The sequence below is a fragment of the Sturnira hondurensis genome, unplaced genomic scaffold (assembly GCF_014824575.4).
Source record: "Sturnira hondurensis isolate 20B ecotype Veracruz unplaced genomic scaffold, ASM1482457v3 Scaffold0018728, whole genome shotgun sequence".
NCBI lineage: Eukaryota > Metazoa > Chordata > Mammalia > Chiroptera > Phyllostomidae > Sturnira > Sturnira hondurensis.
The window spans coordinates 18,027,786-18,052,535 of record NW_028091359.1 but is presented as its reverse complement, the minus strand read 5'-3'; the positions used below and the strand labels follow the sequence as shown (position 1 = coordinate 18,052,535).

Here is a 24,750-nt window from a genome sequence, read left to right as displayed (position 1 = left end):
TCTACATAGGGAGAGACTTGGGTACATTTTTTGGGGGGCGAGTCTACCCGTCCTAAGCCATGCCTGGGCTTAATATGCGGCCCCTCAGCTCCGCCCTGTTGCCCCCTCTTGGCTTCTGAAAAGGCATAATAGAGTCAATTCCCCAAAGCTAAGGTGTTCGGGCTCTGCGCATCCATAGCACCCCTCTGGCTCTGCACTCAGAGCCGGGCAGGCCCGCCTGGGACGCACCGGTGCCCTCAGTGGGTCCCAGTTGGCAAAGAGCGAGGGCGCCGCCTGGGGACTGTGGGCGGCGGAGAGAGGCTGTGGGGGCGGAGGGTCCTCCGGAACCGCCCGGGGCGCGGGTGCGGGCAGGACAGAGCCGGGCAGCCAGCCCGCCTCCGGCTGCCCTCGGGCCAACCGGGCCACCAGCCCCACCGACGCTGACTCAGCAACGCGAGGGAGGGAGTTTTGTCCCTCCACGGACCCCGTTTCTCTCGGACTCAGTCCTCCGCCGCTTCCCCACCCGTTTCCTCTTTCCGGCGCTCTGCGTACGAGAGGCAGGTTGGGGCTTCTAGGCAGCGATCCACGGAGCCACCCGGGCACTCACGGAGGACCCCGAGCACTACCGTTCCCCAGCCGGGCAGCGCGGGCGCCATGAACAGCGTGGGTGAGACGCCGTTCTTCCCCGTCGGTGCCCGGCAGCGGGACAGGGCCCGGGCTGGAGCCGGGGGTATGGGGGAGATGGAGCTCCCTGGGCAGGCTGGAGCGGCCTTGGGGAAGACAGCATCTTGGGGATGAACCACTGCCATGGTCATCTCAGGATGCCCTGATGAAGTAGAGAGCCAGGGTGTGGGAGTCCCGGACCAGCCTTCTGCAGCCTCTTGTTGGTGTTACTATCCCATCTGGTCTTCCAACAGGACTGAACGCAGAGAAGGTATCGGGTCTGATTCAGAAACTGAATTCCGACCCTCAGTTCGTACTCGCCCAGAATGTCGGGACCACCCACGACCTGCTGGACATTTCTCTGAAGAGGGCCACGGTACAGGGCACTCAGCATGTGTTCCAGCACGTTGTACCCCAGGAAGGGAAGCCGGTCACCAACCAGAAGTTCTCAGGTGAACTCTTAAAACTTCTTGCACACTTTACTGGACCTTCCTGACAGTGTCCCATTTTAAGAATGGCCTTAGGGGAGCAGAAGTTTGTATTGAACGAACTGGTAGAAAACTCCTGAAGAACAGGAATAGGTAAAGGCAAGTTCAAGAACATTACTTTATGACTTGTTTTGGTGCTCTGTGGCTTGTTACTGCATTCTATTTGAGCACTAAAGTGACAAGTACATGGTCATCTGTTTGAATGTAATTCACCGGACTCTGTGCTGAAGTTAAGTGATTGCATTCCCATGTCTTGGAGATACGTATGCTCCTGGTACAAAACAGGCCATGCAAAAAATGATCATTTCCTAGAGGATGCCCCAAATTGCTTTGAAGGCCATATACAGTGTATAGAATGGAAAAGACCCAATGTAGTCACATCAACATGTCATAGAATATTATTTTTAAATGTGCTTCTTGGTTGCAGCTTGAGAAAATGTTGGCTCAGTTACCACCCATAGAACAGTTTGTAATACAGGACACACTTCAGTCCTTCTGTCTTACTGGTCAAGAGCTCTTGTTTCCTTATCTAATATCCTAGCCCTACTGTCAGAAAAACAGCCACAGTGAAAGGAATCTAAATGAGGAGGACATTCTTACAACAAAATTGTACTAATAAGACATTTTTAAAACATCCTTACCAGAAGGTATGTTTATATTGATTCAGAGAGAGAGAAAGGGAGAGAGAAACACTGGTCAGTTGCCTCCTGCATGTGCCCTGACCAGGACTCAAACCCGCAGCCTTTTGGTGCACGGGATGATCAACAGAGCTAGCTATCCAGCGAGGACCCAAAAGGACCTTTATTTAAAAATATTTATTTGTTAGAGAGAGGGGAAGGGAGGGAGAGAAACATTGATTGGCCACCTCTTTCACGCTCTGTGACCAGGGACCAAACCTGCAATGCAGGTGTATGCCCTGACCTAGAATCAGACTGGTGACCCTTCACCCTGTGGGATGACCCCCAGTGAACTAAGCCACACCGGCCAGGGCTCAAAGGACTTTTTAAAGTCTATCATTTTAAAACTACTCCCAGTGTATTTATTTTAACAGACAGCAGATCAGTGCTTGCTTAGAGCTAGTCAGAACTCAAACTGTGCATTTAACATGGTTATATTTTATTATATATAAATTATATCTCAGTAAAGTTGACTTTTAAATTTTAAGGAAAAAATAATGACCTTGCAATAATTAATATTTTGCTGCAGTGGAAAGTGCATGGGGTGGTGTGTACCATCAAGCTGCGAATTATATAGTTAGTAATGTCACAATGGCCCTACATAGTTTAGATTGCAGTAACCTCTTAGGGAAAAGCCAGGAAATGTTCTTTTGAAAGAGATCAGGTCTTATATATTTTGTACTGTCACTTTTATTTACAAATGACATAAATAGTACATCAACTATGTAGTTTATTTTCATGCAGTTTTTTAAAAAGATTTATTCTATTTATTTTTAGAGAGGGAAAGGGAGGGAGAAAATGTCATTGTGTGGTTGCTTTTTGTGTGCCCCCCACTGGAGACCTGGCCTGCAACCCAGGCATGTGCCTTGACTGGGAATCGAACCAGTGACCCTTTGGTTCGCAGGCTGGCACTCAGTCCACTGAGCCACACCAGCCAGGGCTTCATACAGTTTTTACATTAACAGTTCACACAGATTCCTGCTAGTGGGAAATAATATAGTAGATATGAGAGAGGTGGCATAGAGATAAATCCAAGGTAAAGGCGAGGTCTTCCAAAACTACTGTTTTCAGAAAACACTGTAGTTACTTTTTTTTTTGTTATAAAGTTACTGTTGTTCAGTGGAGAATATTTGCAACATACTGACATGTAAATATTTTTTCTGTCAGGTCTTTAGTGTGTGTGTGTGTGTGTGAGAGAGAGAGACAGACAGACAGACAGACAGAAATATGGGTGGATACCTTAAATATTGTTAGGTGACCTACTTACCTTTTCTACTTACGAATATATTGTGAACATGTTTTCATGTCAATAAAAGTTATGCCCAAATGTAGGTCATTTTTTTCCTTTGAATTTTTCTTCCAAAGAGAGGTAATCTACATTTGAGGCCTTATCAAGACTCATAATGAGCACTCTCAGTTAATTTATTTTGAAGTAAAATATCATTTGGCAAAGACATTCTGAAACAACCTCAATTCATGCCAGTTTTGGATGCTTATAAAGATCCATTGATTGAATCAGTGTTTTAAAAAGCAAAAAATTTGCACACGATGTATTCCTGGGTCTTGTAAATAGGCCTTCTAAAATAGAATCGCTCATGTCAGTGCAGGAAACAGTGACATCATAGTTTGTGATTGTCCACTTTCAAGGCAGATGAAGAATGTGAATGTATAGTCAAGGAATGGCATAAAATGTTAAGGAACAGCATCGCGCGTGGATTCAGAACACTGCTAGACGTGCTTGATGGGAGGAAAATGATGTATTCTGATGGAAAGAGTGGATCTAATCATGGTGAAGGCTCTGATGATGCCACAATGCATGAGAAGCATATTTTAATTGTCATTGGGGGAAGGGGGATTGACTTATGTTAGTGTTACCTTATACTGAAGCATATACAGTATATTCCAGATAAAGAGCAGAGTCTTTTTAAAGCTTTACCACATATTGCCAAATTGCCCTCAGGTGTTTAGTAACTGTTTGCTGTCCAGAGTGTATGATACTGCTGTTTCCCCAACCCCTTGCCAATTTTGGACATTAAAATTAAAAAATAATGTTTCCCCACATAACAGGTGTCTTGTAATGAACTTAAAATTTTTTTTGTCTTGACTGGTGTGGCTTAGCTGCTTGGGTGGTGTCCCACAAAGTGAAAAATGTCGCTGGTTTGATTCCCAGTCACACATGGGAATCATGTTTGGGCACATGGCTGGGTTGCAGGTTTGGTCCCTGGTTGGGGTTCTTACAAGAGGCAACCAATTGCTATTTCTCTTTTACATCGGTATTTCTGTCCTTTTTTTTCTCCTTCCCTTCCCCCTCTTTGAAAATAAATAAATAAATATCTTATAAAAAAACATTTTTGTTTGGTTGCCACTGTATCTTTATGGCCATTAAATTATCTATGACCTCTGCTCATGTTTCTCTATCAGTATTTTTTTTACTTTCTTTTCAGTTTTTAAACCAAGCTCTGGCTAGTTTTATTAAAGAAAAATCTTGCATAATTTACTTTTCATGCTTCTAATGGTATCAGAAATCACCTGGATCAGTGATAGCCAGTGTGCATATCCTGTAGTATTTTCCACACATTACGCCCAGTTCAGTATTATTGCCACTTTAGTGATGGACATAGTCTTGGCCAACATGGCATAGTACCCTGTCTCAGATTTCTTAAGGCTGGACAATTGTTGGCAAGGATGACCAGTTTCGCTTTGCCCTATCTGATCAATTTCAAAGTCTGCTTGAACGCCAAAAGCCAGTACTTTCCCCTGTTCATAACAAGTTGGAGCCTCGAGTTGATCGACCCCAGTGACTTTTTTGTCTTCTTTTGTAGCTACTGTCTTCTTACCTTAGCTGCAGGATAGCCCTCAACCAAGAGCAGCTGTCAGGATGGCCAAGGAGCAAGAAAACTCACTTTTCAGTAGTATTTCCAATGTGGTTTTCTTTTTTAAGTTTTTTTAAATTTATTGATTTTTAGAGAAAGAGAAACATCGATTTGTTGTTCCACTTACTCATGCATTCATTGGTTGCTTATTGTATGTGCCCTGACCAGATTGCGAACCTGCAGCCTGAGCGTATCAGCATGGTGCTCTAACCAGCTGAGCTACCTGGCAGAGGCCTAATGTGATTTTTCTTAGATGGTTTGTAATGGATTCCTTATGTGATATGTAAAGAGATTTTTTTATACTCTTTTTTATTAAAGATTTTATTTATTTATTTATCTTTAGAGGGGAAGGAGAGAGGAAGAGAAACATCAATGTATGGTTGCCTTTCATGCATCCCCTGCTGGGAGTTGTCCTGCAGGGAACCGACCTGCAACCCAGGCGTGTGCCCTGACTGGGAATCGAACTACGAATCTCTGGTTCGCAGGCCTGTGCTCAATCCACTGAGCTACACCAGCCAGGGCGTAAAGAGATTTTTTTAATGTGTTAAGAATATTACACCTTTGCATGTTTGTAGTACAAATAGTAATTATTACTTTTCTTATTTTTTAAAACTATTTCTGCTTTTTCTGATTTAGTCTTAAATTATCCAAGATCTTGTCATGGGTTCATTGTTGGGAAATAGAGTATAATCTGTGTGAACACTCATCATAATTTCTTGGTTTGCTATCTTGTTTCAGGACGATGCTGGATCTTTTCTTCTCTAAATGTTATGAGACTTCCATTCATGAAAAAATTAAATATTGAAGAATTTGAATTTAGTCAATCGTACCTTTTTTTCTGGGACAAGGTATGGGACTGATCATGAAAGATTTTCTTTGTTTCACTATCAACCTTAAGAGGGACTATCTCTTCATTTCTTGTGTTTCAAGTTGCATTTTACCTCCATTTTATAGATACGACACCCTTTGTTCTGATTTCCAGAGTATAAAAATTGGCCCTTTCAAAGGCAGAACTGCCTTTGGTTGGTAGGTGTCCGTGTTTTGCAATGAAACAAATCTGTTGACTAACCCTACTGCTTTCTTGTTTCTTTCTTAACTGATTTAAATTTTTAAATTTTGTTTTTAATAATTTTTTCTTTTAGCACCTTTAATTAGGTCATTTGGTCTTTCTAGGACCTAATTCTGCTTCTCTGGGTAATACTTGGAATGAAAACAGTAAATAACTTTATTCCATTTTTTAAATCTTAAAAATGTATGTTTTGTGAGTGTCTATTAGATGTTTATTGATTGAAGGCTTTAAATAATAAATTTTATTTCAAAATAAAGCAATGCCTTGTTTTGGATAAAGTGTTGGAATGTGTATACACAGATATAAGAAGAAACTTTAAATATTTTTATGAGGCCAGATACTGATATTTAGTTACCTACTTTAGTTTTAAAATACCTATTATGTGCACATGAAACTAATATAATATTATGTCAATTATGTCTCAATAAAAAAGGTAAAAAAAAACCCACTGGAAACTATTATGTCAATTATATTCCATTAAAAAAAAGCAAATCTACTATATGGGGTCTATAGTAATTCCAAGATTGCTGTTTTGTTGATAACACAAATAAAGGTATTAATTTTATTTAAATTCTCTACTCTAGGTTGAACGCTGTTACTACTTCTTAAATGCTTTTGTGGACACAGCCCAGAAAAAGGAGCCCGAGGATGGAAGGCTGGTGCAGTATTTGCTTACAAATCCTGCAAATGATGGTGGACAATGGGATATGCTTGTCAATATTGTTGGTAAGAGCCTTTCCCTGATGGAAATGAAGCAGAATGATTAAGCAAGGCTCTATAGTTAGGGATAGACCTTGTCTTTGATGGTTAGGCACAGGGTAGAATTGGTCTCCCAGAAGGTTATGTAGTTAGCCCTGAGAACTTTAATCCCACACTCTCACCTGTAAAGTACCTTTCCTAAACGGGGGATAAGGAGATAGGTACTGTGAAGGGTGGATTGGAGAAGAAAACGTTGTATTAGCTAGAATTAATGTTCTATTAAAAAAAGCTTTTCTTTTGATGTAATTAAGAAACATTGAAACTTCCAACTGTTTGAAAAATGTCCTCATTCTAAAAAGGGTTGTCTTTTGGGAAAACCTCATCACACTGAGCCCTTTACAAACTGTGATAGATAAAAAAGAATAGAATTAATTCTACAGTAGATGGATAAATGTGGAGACTAACCTGTTTAATTTGATGAAGCATAAGATTGTTAAGTTTTCCGAGGCCAGCAAAATATGGCTTTGTTTTTAAAGCAATAGTTATTTTAGCCAGGATTTCTAATGCTAGAGTGCTGGAGTTTACTTTTACCTTATTGACCCCTAAAATTTATTTTCTTTTAGAAAAATATGGTGTTGTTCCTAAGAAGTGCTTCCCTGAATCTCATACAACAGAGGCGACCAGAAGGATGAATGATATTCTGAATCACAAGGTACAGCATATGGAGCAGGGTGGGATTGAATTCACTGAACTTACCTTAAGACTCTTCTAACGACTGTCCAAGGGGATTTCTGCACATGTCAGTGTACACAGCTTGTGTACGAGATAGGTAACCAGTGTCTCACAAAAGCAATGTAGCTATGTGTTAACTAAAACAATAATTGAGATTAGGGTGTGTTTTTTCTTTTTAAAAATCTTCCACTTTTATTTCTATTGATTTTAATATTTTTTCTGAGTACTGAAGAAAGAAGTCTTATGTTTAATTAATATGGGGCAGAAGTACACGGGTACCATGCCTCTCACTTGGGTCTAGTGGGAATGGGCTGGGACAGCTTTATATACTGGTAAAAAAAAAAAAAACTACTTGTGAGATTTCCTTAAAGAGTACACTGACTTCAGAGGCTTCCCCAAACCACATCAGTGTAGTTTATTCATGCACTAATGATTTGATGTAGTCACTGAACTGCTTTTTATTGCTCCATTTATCTTAATAAATCATTGTCTCCTCTCTGCGTCACCCATTTCCCAAGGAGGATTATAAATCCTATAGAGATGCTGCTTTGCCAGCCAGACATTTTTTTTGAGCACTGGGAGTTGCCAGAATCTGCTGTCCTGATCTGGGCGGGTAAATTGGATCTGTCGTTGTTGGGAGAAGGATGACATTTTAAAATAAACTGTAGATGTGTTTCTCTGATTAGAAGTAGGTTACTTTCTACCTAGGAAATACTGGGGATTCTTATCCACAGTCTAAAAGATCATTAACAGTATAGCGTTGGGTTCCATTTCAGATGAAAGCAAAATCCTCTTTAGCATCATAGTTAGATTTCAGGCTCACCTTTGTTTTGGGCACCTCTAAAAATTGAAAACAACAAAAATGAAAACTATTTTGGGGGTTGGCCTAGCCGTGATCATAATGGTTTGGCAGAGAAGTAGACAACCAGGAAAATTCTACATAAAAATCTGTGAGAGTGATTTAATGGCATAGTCATCTTAAGTCTGCTTTTTTCTAAGCGTCACGAGGGTTATGGAATCAGACATTTTCCCCAAACCCAGGCATGTACTGTAAAAGAGGGTCCAAAGAGGACCCTATCTCCCAGAGTGGGAGCTCTTCATCCAGTCTGTTTCGGGAATAATCCATGTGTTTTGTTTTTTATGGAAGGTGTTTTTAGCTGTATGTCCCGGTAGACTGGTTGGAGAAAAACACATTTGCTTTTATGAACTTTGCCCTGGGTCTTGGCTGAGTTATATTTCAAAATAGAACTAGCATTGGTCTGTTAGGCTCATTTGCAGTTGAATTTGGTAAATATTGTGGTGCTAAATGACTGACTTTCTGCCGTAGTTGAGAGAATTTTGTATACGCCTGCGGAACCTGGTTCACAGTGGAGCGACCAAAGGAGAAATCTCAGACATGCAGGATAGCATGATGGAGGAGGTAATAACAATTATTTGGATGTTTTGTGATCCTTCTAAAGAACTCTCAGAATATTCCCATCTCTTAAACCGATTAGGGAATATAGTCATTGCACGAAATGTTGAATTGAATTGAAATTTACTTATTTCACAGCTGTAAAAACCAAGGTATAAACTTTGTATTTTAGTATAAGACTTGTACGTCCCATCTTCTGATTACCAGTTAAGTAGTCTGTGTGATTCATTCTTTTGTTCATCTCCTAAATGTTGAACACCTTCTGTGAGTTTTGACACTAGGGATACAAAGATGAGAAAGACCGTCTCCTCTCAAGGAGCTCAATCCCTTGGGGGAAAAGAAACACGTGGATAATTATAAATCCCATGACAGAGATGTGTAGAGAAGGATTTGGTGGTCGTAGAGGACAGAGTGACTAATTCACTTCAACTGAAGATTTCATGTGGCAGGTATTTGAACCAGTTCTTGAAACAATAGTAGGAATTTACTAGGTGGATAGTAGGGAAGACCATACTAGACAAAAGGAATAGCATGAACAAAGGTGGAATTCTCAGAGAGTAGTGTAACTGAACCATAAATTTTCTGAGTGTGATTGGTAGTAAATTTGGCTAGAAGGGCAGAAATGTGAAGGATCTCAGGAGAGCCTCAGACTTTTATCTTTGTTCTGTAGGAATAAAAATAGGAAAGTATTGGTGGTTATATCAGTTAAAATAATGTATGTGTAATATAATTGATGTTTATATCGAAAACATTTTGGAAAACCCAAAATGCATTAAGTAGATTTAAGGTGGTAATATTTATTATAAAAGCATTTAAGAATATAACTCAATACCATCCATAATCCAGAAGAGTATGCATGAACCTCTGAAACTGCTTTGAGAAAAGAATAAACATTTCCTTTTTTCCTCTAGTGGACCCTTAACTAGGAGTTATTTAAATAACAATTTCCTTTTGCTTCAGTAGACAACACTCATGTTTTCCTTTGAAGTTTGGAGAGGAAGTACAGTGTATTTGAAAGCATAGTCTGGAGTCAGACTGTCTGAGTTCTGGTCTCACTACTTACCAGCCATATGACCTGAGTCAGGCACCTTAAGCTCTCGAGTCTCAGTTTATTTAAATGCATAGCCCAGGCTTAAGACAGTACCTGTTTCTTAAGTATTTGTTGAATGGGTTAATGCAGAGATTTCATTTTGCCAAATTTAAATTATCTCATACTTAAATATTTTTTAAATTTTATATCTTTGAAAGATTTTATTTACTTATTTTTAGAGAGAGGGGAAGGGAAGGAGAAACGGAGGTAGAGAAACATCAGACAGTTGCCTCTTACACGCCCCCAACTGAGGACCTGGCCCGAAACCCAGGCATGTGCCCTGCCTGAGAATCGAGCCGGCAACCCTTTGGTTTACAGGCCCCCACTCAATCCACTGAGCTACAGCAGCCAGGGCTTAACTCTAAATGTTCTCATTTCAGAGCGGTATCTGGATGTAGTAGAAAAAATTAGTTGGACAGACATGGGTTTCAGTTCTGGTTCTGTCACTTAATAGCTCTGTGATCTTGGGTAAGATACTTAACCTAAAAATTCAGTTTGGGACTTAAAAATATATTCCTCATTGGATTTTTGTGGGAATCAAATAAATATTAAATATAAGAATGCAAGGCATGGTGTCTGGCACATAGCAGTTGTTCAGTAAATGTTAGTGTTCTTTCCTTTCTGCTTGGAATGGTTTCTCTTCTTGAGGTCATATCTCTTGCATAATTTGCTTTCTTTCATGATTATAATGAGATGGTGGGCTTAGTAAAGTTGACGTTTCTATAAAGAGTTATGGAAAAGGACCCAGATAATACTTCTTGCAAATCATAAGCCTCCTACTGGCTTTTGATGTTTGCTTTAATGATCTTTTAAAGGACATGTCATAAGATCTACTCCTGGCCGGTAGAGTTGGCTGGTGTGTTTTACATAACTTTCCTCCCTTACTCCTACCTTGGAAAAATAGTAAGACATCATCATACCAAATCCTGAGTATGGACGTTTTTAGGGTTATTTACTTAATGGTTCTGCCTGAACTGTTGACTACGGAATTCTGTATGGTAGATTTTTAGATTCCACAATCCTCTAAGAGACTTCTCTTCATTGAATCTGACTTTGGTAATGAGAAGTGTGGCTGTGGTTTTAAAGCCACAGATTGCTACCTATGCTATGCCTAGCCTTGTGGGTATATCAAAATGATGACTTACCAACAGCCACAAAGCTTGGAGAGCTTTGAATGAAAGGGGTTTATGCTTAAGGCCTTTTTTCTGAGGGAAGAGAATTACAGGTTGCTTGATGGGATGACAGACAAGTCAGATCTGTTGCAGTGCTTTCTCAGTGCGTCTGTCTTTCCCTCAGCCTCCAGGTGCCCTGAGGATTACTAATGTACTCTCTACCGAAACTGTTAAAAACAAAACGTAAAACAAAGACTGGAAATAATATCTGTCAGTGCCATGAAAAGAGACAAGAAGCCATTATTATTTGCTTAGGAAATTCTATAGCAGTGGCTCTCAGCTCTTAAAAACATTGTATGGTTCTGGACTTGCTCCAGACCTACAGAATTGATTTCCTTGAAAAAGCCAAGTTATCTATATTTTTATTTTAAAGACTTCTTTGATGAAAAAAATTTTAATATCAAAAATATAAAAAGACATACAGTAAAAAGTCTTTTTTCCACCCTGTTCTCCACCCCACAAACCCCAAATTAGTTTTATTAGTTTGTTATTGTATTAGCAGTTAGTTGCCCTTCCAGAGATGTTTTTTTACAATCAAATACAAGTGTATATTATTTCCCCCTCTTTCTGGGTACAGATGTAAGTTTGTTATCCATATTCTGTATAATGCTATTTTAAATTTAACAATATATCTTGAAAATCTTTCCATATTGACACATAAAGAACTGCATTTAAAAAATATTTGCATGGGCCCTGGCTGGTGTAGCTCAGTGGATTGAGCGTGGGCCTGCGAACCACACGATTGCAGTTCGATTCCCAGTCAGGGCACATGCCTGGGTTGCAGGCCAGTTCCCAGCGGGGAACTCACGAGAGGCAACCATACATTGATACTTCTCTCCTCTCTTTCCTTTCCCCTCTAAAAGTAAATAAATAAAATCTTTAAAAAAATATTTGCATGGTACTCCGTTGTCTGGATACACCATAATTAATTTAACTAGTCCCTTTTAATGGACATTCTAGTTATTTTCAAATTTATTTTTAAAAAACTGCAGCCCTGGTCGGGTAGCTCAGTTAGTTAGAGCATTGCCCCGTGCCACGGTTGTGGGTTTGATCCCCAGTCAGGGCACATACAAGGAGTAACCAATGAATGTATAAATAAGTGGAACAACAAATCGATGTTTCTCTCCCTCCGTTCTTCTATCTCTTCTAAAATCAATCAATAATTGATTGATTTTTAAAAAACAAAAAATAAAACTGCAAAAATAATCTTGTACACTCATCATTTTTCATATGTATGTGTATACCTATAGGTTATATCTCTACCAGTAGAAGTTTCTATTTACTGTATCGGGGTTATATTGGTTAATAAAATTATACAGGTTTCAAGTGTACAATTCTGTAACACATCATCTGTATTTTGTATTCTGTGTTCACCACCCAAAGTTTCGTCTCCTGTCATTATTTATGCCCCCTTTAGCCTCATCTCTGTGGGCTAGGTTTGGCCTGGCCAAAAGTTTGTCCCTCCTCTGTGAAGTATTACATTTTTCAGACCCTGCTACACTACTTTGCTTTGGAGAGCAGGCACCTTCAGAATGGTAGGGCCTAATGCATTGGTGGCTTAACTGCTTTGAATTTCCTCTGGTTTCATCTGGCTTTGTAATGCAACTGCTTTCAGGAGGCCGTAGCTCCACAGCTAATAATTAGTAAAATGAACTATATATAGCGAGCTCAAAGATTAAAATTTTCTATTTAAAAAAGTCTTATGTTGATCTTTCTCATTGGAAGAGAGCTAAAAAGGATCTTTTCATCATTTTCAGCTATGAAATGGCAAAGAACCTACAGCCATTTGGGGGGGGGAGAAGCACTGGGGGAACAGTGATGACATGGTCCTTTCAGGGACTTTACAACATACGAGTAAACAAGAAACCACCTGTGACAAATATTCTGAAAACCATGAAATAGCGTGCTTGATAGGGTAGTCAGGAAACGCCTTTCTGAGGTCAAGTCTAAGCTGAGACAGAGTGACGAGAAGGATCCAGCTACGTGAAGGTCTGGCCCCAGCGCACCAGACAGAGGGGACAGTAAGTAAAAAAGCCCTAACTGAGAGGAAGCCTGGTATTTTTGAGGAATAGAAAGGAGGCAGCGTGACTTGAGCCTGGAAGGAGGTGGGAGTGGCTGGCATAGATCTTGTAGAGGAAGAGAGAACCAGCAGCTTATACAGGGCCTGCAGGCCGTGAGAAAGTTTGCGTTTTATACTAAGTGGGGTAACCATTGGAAGGGGGTTTAAGCTGAAGAGTGATGTGGCTTAATTTTTGTTTTTAAAAAATTCCCTCTGGGCGTTTTGAAAATGGATTGTAAAGTAACAGGAGAGGAAGTGGGGAGACCAGTTAGGAGGCTGTCGTGGTCATATAGATGAGAGATTATTGTGGGTCAGATCAGGTTTGTGCAGAGGACAAGAAAAAGGAAAGAATTGGTGATGTCGGGAGGTCTTGAAGTGGGGGGCCTGTGCCTGTGAGGGAAGGCCTTTTGGGGGTTGGGGCAGTGTGAGGGAAGTAGGGTGCAGAAAGGGGTATGTGAGAGGGGGAAATAATCATTGAAGAAGCAGAGTGTGAGAGAATGAAGGAAGAGATGTGGTCTGAAGTAGGGCTTTCAGACTTGAATGTGTGAGTGAGTCCCCTGGTGGTCTTGTTAACGTGTGGACTCAGTAGCTCTGGGGTGTGGCCACAGTGGCTGCATCTCTGACTGTTTCTGTGATTCGAACACCACTCTGCAGGAGCCTCAAGGTCATCGTTTGTCTGTCAGCATCTCTGTGGAGCTCCCCATGTAAGCTCATTTTCTGTAACACAACAGAAGGGCACGTGGTTCTTTACTGTACCTTTTCATGTGTTTTCCGTGCCTGAAAGTATATTTAATGCCTTCAGAAAGTATCTCCCTAACTGCTTTTGCAAGCACAGGTTTATTTTATTTTACTTTTGTTTATTTTTTAACAGATCCTTGTCTTTCTTTCATTCCCCATCAGAAAGCAGCAGAGAATTTTCTTCCCTTCTTTCCCCATGCTCTCTGCGTGTCTGTAGTCACCAAGGTCCCTGCTCCTTCTCTCTTCTAACTAGCTCATTACCATCAGCACTGAATTTTCTTCAAAGTTCACTGTTTTCTGTCACCACTTTTGTGTACTAGTGGCCATTCTGTTTTGTGATCATTAGATCATTTTGCCTTTGAGCCTAGTTTTTCCATCAATAAAACTAAAAAGTTGGGGTGATTTCTTCAGGACACTATAGCTTTGCATTTTCATAATAGAAGTAACTAGTATATCTCTGGTGCTTTAGACCTACTGTACACGCTCAGTAACCCAGTAATGTGTCTGCCCGTGGCCAGCCTTAAACTCTCACTCTTCTGAGTATTTACGACTGCTTGTCAGCTATTCCGTCCTGCCGTTCTCCTCTCACGTGCTGTCTGTCTGCTGGTGAGCCGAGGTAAGGAAGCTGATTGAGTCCCGAGTGCTTTGTCTTGAAATTGGGAGCTGCAGACTCTTTTCCCCGTGTCCCATGTCTCAGGCATTCTGTGTCCTTTTTCTTTTTTTCATTCCCTCTCCTGATTCTGTTATTCACCAACATTCAGTTCTGTATAATGACTTGCTGTGTTCAGTGTCTGGTGTCATTTTTGTCCTGAATGCCAAGGGCATCTTTATGAGAAGCAGGAGACACTCCTGAGTTGCCCACCAGAGAGCAGACTTGGATATGCAAAGCTCACTGCCGATTTTGTACCTTTGGGAACAGGGAATGTTATTTCAGAACAGCATGGTCTCTTATCAAGAAAATATAGTATCAGGAACCCTGGAGATTGTACTTTGGAGATTTTTTTTTTAATTAGAGCTTATTTAACTATCATTAATTGGCTTGAAGCGAAATATCCTTCCAAAGTGTTACAACCTGACTTGAATGTGAATGATTATGGATGTAAAACAATACAGCGTGTCTCAAATCAGTTTTACTAAAATCTGAGAGGAAGAGATGTGATCCTTATTCTCATTTATTCCCTTTATGCACCCTTGGTAAAAATTCACATTTGTAAAACATACTCAGTAGGGCATAATATTTGTCCTGCAAAAGGAGTCACTGCAGACTTCCTGTAGGTAGCAACACATGCAGGTCTCCTCTGCGCGTTCAGGGGGAGGAGAAGGCAGCGATCTGACACTTGCTTTACGTGGGGAGTCCAGTGCACACTAAGGTACTATGCAAATTACAGCCTAAGACATTCATATTTATATTTAGAATGTGTTTAAAAGTAGACAGAAATTCACTTTGGTGTCTTAATCTTCACTGGGCCTGGGCCTAGCCTCTTCCTTTTTGGGTTAGGACCTGGCTGAGCTGGGAAAACCACCCTTGGATGACGGACAGTTGATCCAAATCCCACAGATATATATTTGTACATGTGAGGCAATTACTAGTAAAAAATACATATTATTTAAATCTATAAAACTTTCCTCATCCCACACTGGCAGTTCAGTGGGTTGGAGCATCATCCCGCGCACCAAAAAGTGTCAGGGGGATCGACCACACAAACAAGCCTCGGTTGCAGGTTCAGTCCCTGGTCAGGGCACCTGCGGGAGACAGCTGACCGATGCTTCTCTCTCCCCCTTAATCTCACTCCAAAAGTCAATAAACACGTCCTCAGGTATGGCAGCTCTCCTCATCTCATTGTCATTGTCTTGACCATAGTTACCAGTGGCAATGTCCTCGTGAGGAAGTTGCCCTTTGTGGCCTTGGTGCTGTGTAGCTACAGAATGACTCTCCGGTGCAAGTGAACCCCAGAGCTCACGGACCCACAGCTAGAGCAGCTCAGTTATGCCCTCAGAAATGCCCTGCCATTTCTTCTTTGTGCTAGGAATCATCCCGACAATGATAGAACACTAAAAGAGAGATGGTTTTAGGCAGTTCAGGCTCATAAAACACACAGTAAATCCTAGAAAAGGAAGATTCTGTCTCCAAAACCAGAGCATAACAAGTAAATGGCAAGCATGACTTCTGTAAGTTAATCTGCCTTTGTTAAAAGACAGTAGAATCAAGGTCTGTCTTCCGTAATAACACATGAACGATGAGTCCCTTCATCCTTACGGTTCTAACATCGTAGACAGGCCTTCCCTTTTGCCTGCTCTGAGGGTACTTTTGTGATTTGGTTCAGGTCATCCTCTGACATCTGTCATCCTGCCCTTATGAGATCACAGGGATGGAAATAGCCCATAGAATTAGGAGGATATTATTTAGAAGGTGAAATAGTTCCACTGCTCCCAAAATGACCACAACATGCACAGGATTGGTTACCCTAATCTTACTGTATTCTTCCTGAAGTTTAGAAAGACATAGTCGGGCAGTCACTTCACCCAGTCCAGAATTTGCCATTGTCTAAGGTTCTAATGTATGAAATGAGAAAAAACAATGATTTTGAGAGCCATTGTTCTTCCCTTAACTAGAGGAAAAAGGAGGGAAATGGCCTTAATGATAAGTGGAATTGATAAGTGATGATTTGCTATAATTGGCTTGTGGCAGGTGTGACTCCGTGGTAGATCAGTCAGAAATGGACTGGAGCCCTGATTGGTGTGGCTTGGTTGGGTGTCGTCCCGCAAAGAGAAAGGTTGCCGGTTCAGTTCCTGGTCTGGGCACATGCCTGGGTTGTGGGTTCAGTCTTCAGTTGGGGCATGTATGAGAGACAACTGATCAATGTTTCTCCTGCACATTGATGTTTCTCTTCCTTTCTCCCTGCTCCCCTCTCTCTGAAAATAAGTAAAATCTTCACACACACACACACACACACACACACACACACACACACAAAACGAAAGAAAGAAATGGACTGCAGCTGGCGTGTTTGACCCAGCTGCCAGGTTCTGGACGGTGGAGTCTAGGGAAGCGTCGCCTGTATATATAAGTAAGGCCTCGCCATCAGAATGGTTTTGAAGAATGCAGAGCCCAATTTGACTCCTAAATTCAAATTTCACACCAGTCACTGGAACTTTTGATTTAAGAAAAGAATTTTTAATGTGGTTCTTACAGGGTTCATTGGGGTGTGTCTAAGACCCAGATCTTGTTCCTAATAGATTAAGCCCAGCAAGGGAGACATTAGAGAAACGTAAAGGGCACTGTGGAGTTAAGTGTTAAATTAACACATAAGTGTTGCTTATGCCAGAAGTATTCAGAAAGGGGAGCAGTCAGTATGAGCTTGAACAATTAGTGAAAACTTTCTGGAGGAGAGGCATCTTGCACCGAGCTTTAAAGCGTGGGGCGGGGATTGGGGCCTGAGGGACACAGGAGTCAGGGCAAGAAGGCGGCAGTGAGCTGAGGGCGTCGTGTAGACGCAGTGAGGGGAGACACAGACAGTCCTGCCTAGGGTTCAGAGTCCATCACGGGAGGCAAGGTTGGGTGACACTATTAAGAACCTTTAAAATCCCACCGTGCTTATCAGGGAAATGCAAATTAGAACCATTACATACCCACCAAAAAAGTGAAATTATGATGCCACGTATTGGCAAGAATGCAGAACACCTGAAACTCTCTTATGTTGCTGGTGACTATGTAAATTCCTTCAACCTCCTTGAAAACGGTTTGGTTAGAAATGTTAGCAGCATTATTTGTAACAACTCCAAACTGGAGACAGTTCACGCGTTCATCAGTAGAAGAGGAACAAAATTGTAATATATTTACACAATGGAATAATATGCAGCAATAAAGAACAAATTACTGATACAGCACTATGAGTGGACCTCACAGCATTATGTCAACAAAGAAAGCTAGATACAAAAGAGAGTGCGCTGTAAGCTTCCATTTATACAAAGTGAAAGAACAGGCAAAACTGGTCAGTGTTTATAAAAGAGTGATGTTTACCTTGAGGGAGGTTTGAGTTATTAACCGCAGAGGGGCCTGGGGACCTCTGGAGGCCTGTAGCTGTTCTAGATAGATACTGGCCCGAGTGGTGGGTACATGGGTGTATATGTATGTAAAAATTGAATTGAGCTGTATACTTAAGGTTATATGTACCAAATGTATGTTATGCCTATGTAAAAAGGAAAAAAAGGTTAAAAAAATAAATCAGGTCGTAAGAGTTTGGATTTGTTGTGGAAAGTAATAGGGGAGCATTGATGACTCTTCAACAGGAAAGCCACTTAAGGAAAGTGGTGCTTCTAAAATTAGCCCTGGCTGGTGTGGTTCGGTGGATTGAGTGCCATCCTGCAAGCCCAAAGGTCACTGGCTCAATTCCCAGGCAGGGCATGTGCCTGGGTAGCAGGCCAGGTCCCCACTGGGAGGTGTGCAAGAGGCAGCTGGTCATTGTTTCTCTCCCTCTCTTTCTCCCTCCTTTCCCCTGTCTCTAAAAATAAATAAATAAATTTAAGAAATTATCTTGTAGTGAGGTGGAGAATGGAACAGTGTTCACGTCAGCTATTATACCCAGGTCAGATACAATGCCAGATACTGTAGGAGACACAAAATATCCAAAATTCTTAATTTCTCTTAAGTCTTGATTTTCTTTTCTTTTTTTTAAGATTTTATTTATTTATCTATGGAGGAGAAAAGAAGGAGAGAAGTATCAATGTATGGTTGCCTCTCGTGAGTCCCCTGCTGGGAACTGGCCTGCAACCCAGGCATGTGCCCTGACTGGGAATCGAATCGCGATTGTGTGGTTCGCAGGCCTGGAGCTCAATCCACTGAGCTACACCAGCCAGGGCATTGATTTTCTTTGAAAAAAAGAAAAAGGGCCCTGGCTGGTGTAGCTCAGTGGATTGAGCACGGGCCTGCGACTCAGACAATCACGGTTTGATTCTCAGTCAGGGCACATGCCTGGGTTGCAGGCCAGTTCCCTGCAGGCCAACTCCCAGCAGGGGACCCACGAAAGGCAACCATACATTGATGTTTCTCTCCCTCTCTCCTTCCCTTCCCCTCTAAAGATAAATAAAATCTTGAAAAAAAAGAAAAAGGGAGGGGAAATTATACCTCAAAAGAGTGTTATGAGAATTAAGTGAACCTAGCCAGATTCATAGTACCTAGCACAAACTAGGTGCACATAATAAGTATCAGATTCATTTCTCTTGACTGTAACGGAGTGTACAGATGTGCGGTACAAATAATGCAGGGGCTGAGTGATGTGAGTGGATCACAGTGGCAACGGGTGGAAAGGGAAGGGGCAGGTCATAGTGTGATATATTTTTTTAAGATATAGCAAGTTTGATGTAGAGGAGGAAGTACATTCTATACTCTAACCATGTAGGGTGTCTCTCTATATTTCTGTTTTTGTCTTTTTATAAGATAAAACTAATATAACAGGGTGCCTTGGATTGTTATGATGCTACCTTAAAAGTGTTGTGACATGGTCAGAAAATACGTTATGGCCCTGGCTGATGTAGCTCAGTGGATTGAACGCAGGCCTGTAAACCAGAGGATCGCGGTTTGATTCCCAGTCAGGGCACATGCCTGGGTTGCAGGCAAGTTCCCCACAGGGGCCAGTTCCCAGCAGGGGATGCACGAGAAGCAACCATACATTGATGTTTCTCTTCCTCTCTCCTTCCCTTCCCCTCTAAAGATAAATAAATAAAATATTTAAAAAAAAGAAAATACGTTATGGTCTCACAGCCTGAAAAATGGTACCTTACTGCTTATTAAGAGTTCATTCTTGTTCTAATAATACTTTTAACAGACATTGTCATCCAACTGAAATGTTAATGACATTTCTTAGTGGAAACCCCGTCACAATCAAAGCAAAGCCTAGAATAAAGGGGAGGAAATCCATTTATAAAATATATGCCACATATTTCAAGTATCATATATGATATTTGAAATGTCATCAGCAGAGCAGCAACCCAGGTCTTGTTGTGTATCAGCGCTACGCAGCTTTTTGGCTAAGGAAGTTGAATTTGCAGGGCAAATACAGAGCGCTGAGTATTAATATTTCAGAATTATATTGTTCAGAGTATTTATTTAAGCATTCAGAAGTTGACTGATACCAAATCCTGGACATCAGCCTTCCAATTTTGGAACAGTATCAGATTTCCTGTGAAGTTTCTGGCTTGAATTTAGCTACTGATTTCTTATGTTTCCCAAGTTGGAGGAAAAGAAAAGACAGGTAACCCTTTCCCCCAGCCATCACTCACCTGCCTCCTTTCTTCCAGATATTCCGAGTGGTGTGCATCTGTTTGGGAAATCCACCGGAGACGTTCACCTGGGAGTATCGAGACAAAGATAAAAATTATCACAAGATTGGCCCCATAACTCCCTTGCAGTTTTACCAGGACCACGTCAAGCCTCTCTTCAACATGGAAGATAAGGTTGGAGACTGGCACCGGCAGCCCCTGGCTGTTTACTTTCACCTGCCCTTTGACTACAGGGGAGGGTGTAAGACTCCTGGGTTGACAGGCGTGATCATCAGACTAGAATCAAAACAGGCTTCCCCTCCCCCTCTTCCTCTGAGATGTTTTGTGGACCTAATAATAAAGTTGATCACATCAGGGTCCCCAGTGCTTCTCTGCTGAGGTTTTTCTAACTGTAGGCTAGCGGTCAGTTTAATTCCCACGTGCGCCTCTGAGTTCTAGCTCAGAGTAATTCCCAGGTGCAAAGACAAAGAAAATGTACTGGGTGTGTCTCACTGTGGTGTCAGAGTTCCACTGAAATGTACCCTCCACCCCCACCCTGGGGGCTCTCGTAGAAGGTGCAGTGTCCCGTCCTAGTTTTTCCTGCTCTCTTCCTGTCTTCTCCATCACCTAGCAAGATGACCAGAGGTTCCCCCCTCTTTTATTGTCGTTTTGCTGGGTGATAAACCTTTTATCAGCAAATGGTTTTGTTTCATGCTTGGAATCCCATCTCAGTTGAGGTATTGCTGGGTGTTGAGCCCATGTTATAGCTTGAGAGCAGGAGTCTTGTAGTGATGGGATCTCCATTCATTGTGCCTTACTCAGTGCATGCAGTTCTTCAGAATTACTTTTGGGGGTAATTCTTGCCAGTAGGAAAGATGCAGCACCCAAATGTGTCCATCAGAACGTTAATCAGAGTGTTCGAGGACCTCTGCCACTGACCTTGCCACCTTTCGTTTCTGTGTTATTCAGCAGTGTGTTTGTAATGCTTCTTGTAGGCAGAGGTGATGAGCTTTGATGCAGACACGTGAACTTAGAGGGGAGGTATGTGTCTCGCTTGGCATTCCTGGTTTTATGTTCTAATCAACATGTTCTTGACCTCAATAGGTTTGTTTGGTGAATGACCCTCGGCCCCAGCACAAGTACAACAAAGTCTACACAGTGGAATACCTAGGCAATATGGTCGGAGGGAGAAAAACTCTCTATAACAACCAACCCATTGACTTCTTGAAGAAGATGGCTGCTGCCTCCATCAAAGACGGAGAGGTTGGTAGTGCTTCTGCGTCTTCTGCGTCGGGGTTAAGGCCTCTTCTTCCAGTTCTTTGGTGTAATAGGAAGATAGGATTTATGTTGACTTTCTTCTTTCTAGGCCGTATGGTTTGGCTGTGATATTGGAAAACACTTCAATGGCAAGATGGGCCTCAGTGACATGAATATGTGAGTGCAAGAAATCGAAAATAGAAAGTCATTTGTGGGTTGTTGCTGTTGGAATGCGCTCTTGGTATGAAATGGCTTGGCCGAGGTTCACCCAAAGAGTAAAGTTGGCCTGAGCGTGGGTCTTTTTCTTTCCGTCTTGGAGAGTTTAAAGACTCAAAATTAAGACTTTGCATACATACGTGCTCCAACCTGAGAAGTCAAGATTATACTTTATATATGCATTGAAACTGTTGGATGTTCCTAAAAAGCTGTCCTATATGAGAAAAGCACTTTTAAAAATAATTGATTACTGTGTAAATCTGTTCAGACATTTGGGAATGTAATGAAATGTTTTCCAGACCTCTTATTTGCCATTTGATCCTTCGGAATATCTTCTCTTACTTTGATGACTTATATGTAGTTTTTTAATTTATTGATTTTAGAGAGAGAGAAAGACAAGCATCGGTTTGTTGTTCCACTTATTTATACATTTATTCATTGATTTTTGTATGTGCTGTGACCAGGGATCGAACCCCTAACTTTGGCATATGGGGATGATACTCTAACCAGCTGAGCAACCCAGCCAGAGTGATGACTTATTACTTTGTGTTTTTGATAACTAGAACTAATTTACATACACACTTTAAAACATTCCTCCTGGTTGTTGATGACAATGAAGGTTCATTTGTGAATAAAATTATATAAGATTTCTTGACTATTAAAATGTACCACTTTAGAGTTACTTAGAGTAATTGTTACTTGTAGGAAGTTGAGTGAATAACTTAACAGTTAACAAGAGAAAAGAAGTCTTCTAAAAGAGAATTCATGATTTTTTTAACTTTGGAAATATTCTTCATTATTTTTTATATTATTTATTGAAATTTCACAGTCAGCAATGGTCTAAATGATTTCAGAAACTGGGCACTTGTACCAGCTTTAAAGAGACCATTTCTGATAGCAATCAAAAACTTTTTAAAAAGTTTTCTTGCCAAAATGACAATCCAAGCTCCTCTTGTCAGCCTCTCAGTATGGGGAGTTTATGTTTAATCACTTCGTATTTTCTTGAGTGTTCTTGCGGCACATGGAGAGGAGAATGCCACCGACAAACTAAGTTCTGCATGTGCCCAGTTCTCTGGAGAGCTACAGCCCGTATTTATTTGAGCTGTGGGGCCCCTTTGGCTTCTTCTGTGTTTCTTTTACATCCCGAAGCTATCTTTCCCCCTTGATAGTACTGTCTTTATTCTGTATTGTCTTCTTCTTCTTCTTTTTTTTTTTTACAGCTATGACTATGAGTTAGTGTTTGGTGTCTCCCTGAAGAACATGAGTAAAGCAGAGAGGTTGACTTTTGGTGAGTCACTCATGACCCACGCCATGGCCTTCACTGCAGTCTCAGAGAAGGTACGACCCTCTCAGCATGCCCACCGCACTGTTTGCACTGAGGGGCCTCCCTTCCCCTACAGCCTCTTTGTCTATCAGAGCTGCATTCGGAGTGTATATGAGTTTGGTTAACAGCTTCCAAGCAAGACACCGTAGGTGCGTCACTGGAGGTTTGGCCGAATACACAGAGTCAGTAAAAACGGGAACTTTGCATGGGGAGCAGCACTGGGGTCAGCAGGGAGTAAGGACGGAACTGCTTTTCTGTAACTTTGGAAGTTCTCGGTGTGAAGAGAGGTTGCAAGGGAACCTGAGAGAAGATAACTTCTGCTGAGTGAGGAATTTAAGTGTGTCCCGAAAGTGTCCATGTCTTGATGACATGTGCTCAAACTCACCTTCCTTCATCCGTCGTTCAGATTCTTCTGCAGTCAAATGTCCAACAGCAGTTTGTGGACTGCGTGCCCATCCAGTACTGGATTTATACAGAGCTTCAGGAAATTGGGTGTAAAGTATTTTGGATTTCCTGTGAAATACTCTGAATAATAATACCACTGTTTCTAGGACACACTGTGGGAAACCACAGCTGAAACTTTATCTTTCATGACTAAGCCTCCCCAGCTCCAGGCTGCAGAACGGATGTTTTACACCTGTGCTCAGGGATCATGAGGGAGAAAAGACTTCAAACTACTGAAATTTTTCACTGCCACAAGCAAAATGTTCTTTTTCTAACCTGCCTAATTCAGGGAAAGAAAGTCACAGAATAACTAACCTGACATTAAAAGAAACTTTTAATACAATACCATAAATGAAATAAAATACTAAAGTAAATCAAGTAGAATAAAATACTATAATGCTACATTGTTTATATTTATATGTTTCGACCTACTGAATTCAGTGGATTTGTAACTAAAGTTTCTTAAATTAGGGTTACATTTTTTAATTTTTAGAGAACTATTAAGAAACAAACTAAAAACCTTATCATTTCTAAGAGAGGTTTGGCTTTCTATCACTTTCTATGTCTTATATTCATGTTTTTCAGAATTAATAATCATGCATACTTATTAAGAAATAAAAATCATACATGCCATGCCATATTCTCTGGAGCTTTCATTCTTTGATCATTTTTTCCTCAGGAGAAGGGAGCTACCTTACATGTTAATGGTATAAAGCAAAATTTATATTATCACAACTGGAATTTTATAGTGAGATTTTTCTCTTCCTTCCAGTTTGAGTGTTTGACCACTGAACCTAGCTTGCACTGCAGTTAAATAATAACGCCAGTAGCTGGTATTCTGGGATATTCTTATTGCTGCTTCCTTGGGACCCCTGTAAGGGCAGTCCAGATTTTATTCTGTATGTGTAGATGACAGAGAACATCTTGGTCTAGGTCACATAGAAATTCATTGGCAAAGGAAAGAAGAGGAAGCCTTTGCAGACTTACTGTAATAAATGACCGTAGGTAATACAGATTCTGACAGTGGTGTTTAACTGGAGAGTAAAGCTGGGCTGTAATGGGGGGAGCAGAAAACCAACCAGGCATTTGCTAGGCTAGTCTTAGAATGGATAGTTCAATGATGTAGTTTTGACGGTATCTGGGACTCAGATAAGGGGTAGTACAGATAAGGGTGTTTGAAGTTGCGGGTTTGGTTGTTAGCTATTTCTCAGACTGAAAATTACTGAGATCCAAGAAAACTGCCAAGAATAGAGTCACATCCTGTGTGGATGAGACTCACGCAGTTATGTACAAGTGGGAGTTGACATATGAAATCATTGGGAGATAGTCATTGGGAGAGGAGCCGGCTCTCCTCTCATGCTGCAAAGATTTAAGTTGTTTTGACAGCAGCGAATGCCCTGGCTGAACATGAAGGAGAAAAGTCTTTCCCTGAATGAAGCCTTCCTTTTGTCCTTCTATGCCACTACGGGGAAGCCTATAAATGGAGGTTTTCATGATGCGTGTCGTTGTTCCTTTAAAAAGATAAAAATTGGGCTTATTTGATTGAGGAAGGGAGAAGGGAGAGGACAGTAGTACTGCCTGGGTTTTGTTTTATGAAA

At 41.2% G+C, this 24,750-nt stretch overlaps 1 protein-coding gene across 1 annotated transcript in view; it reads left to right on the top strand.

Moving 5' to 3' along the window:
- The first annotated feature begins 430 nt into the window (after positions 1-430).
- BLMH (bleomycin hydrolase) overlaps positions 431-24,750 on the top strand; it is a 39,808-nt gene continuing 15,488 nt past the window's right edge. Inside the window, exons 1-10 of the mRNA XM_037070280.1 lie at positions 431-646; positions 897-1,094; positions 5,419-5,528; positions 6,334-6,475; positions 7,072-7,160; positions 8,508-8,600; positions 19,951-20,106; positions 21,016-21,174; positions 21,278-21,345; positions 22,605-22,722. Of these exons, the coding sequence (XP_036926175.1) occupies positions 634-646; positions 897-1,094; positions 5,419-5,528; positions 6,334-6,475; positions 7,072-7,160; positions 8,508-8,600; positions 19,951-20,106; positions 21,016-21,174; positions 21,278-21,345; positions 22,605-22,722 (1,146 nt within the window). The 5' untranslated portion in view covers positions 431-633. The remainder of the gene's footprint in view (positions 647-896; positions 1,095-5,418; positions 5,529-6,333; positions 6,476-7,071; positions 7,161-8,507; positions 8,601-19,950; positions 20,107-21,015; positions 21,175-21,277; positions 21,346-22,604; positions 22,723-24,750) is intronic.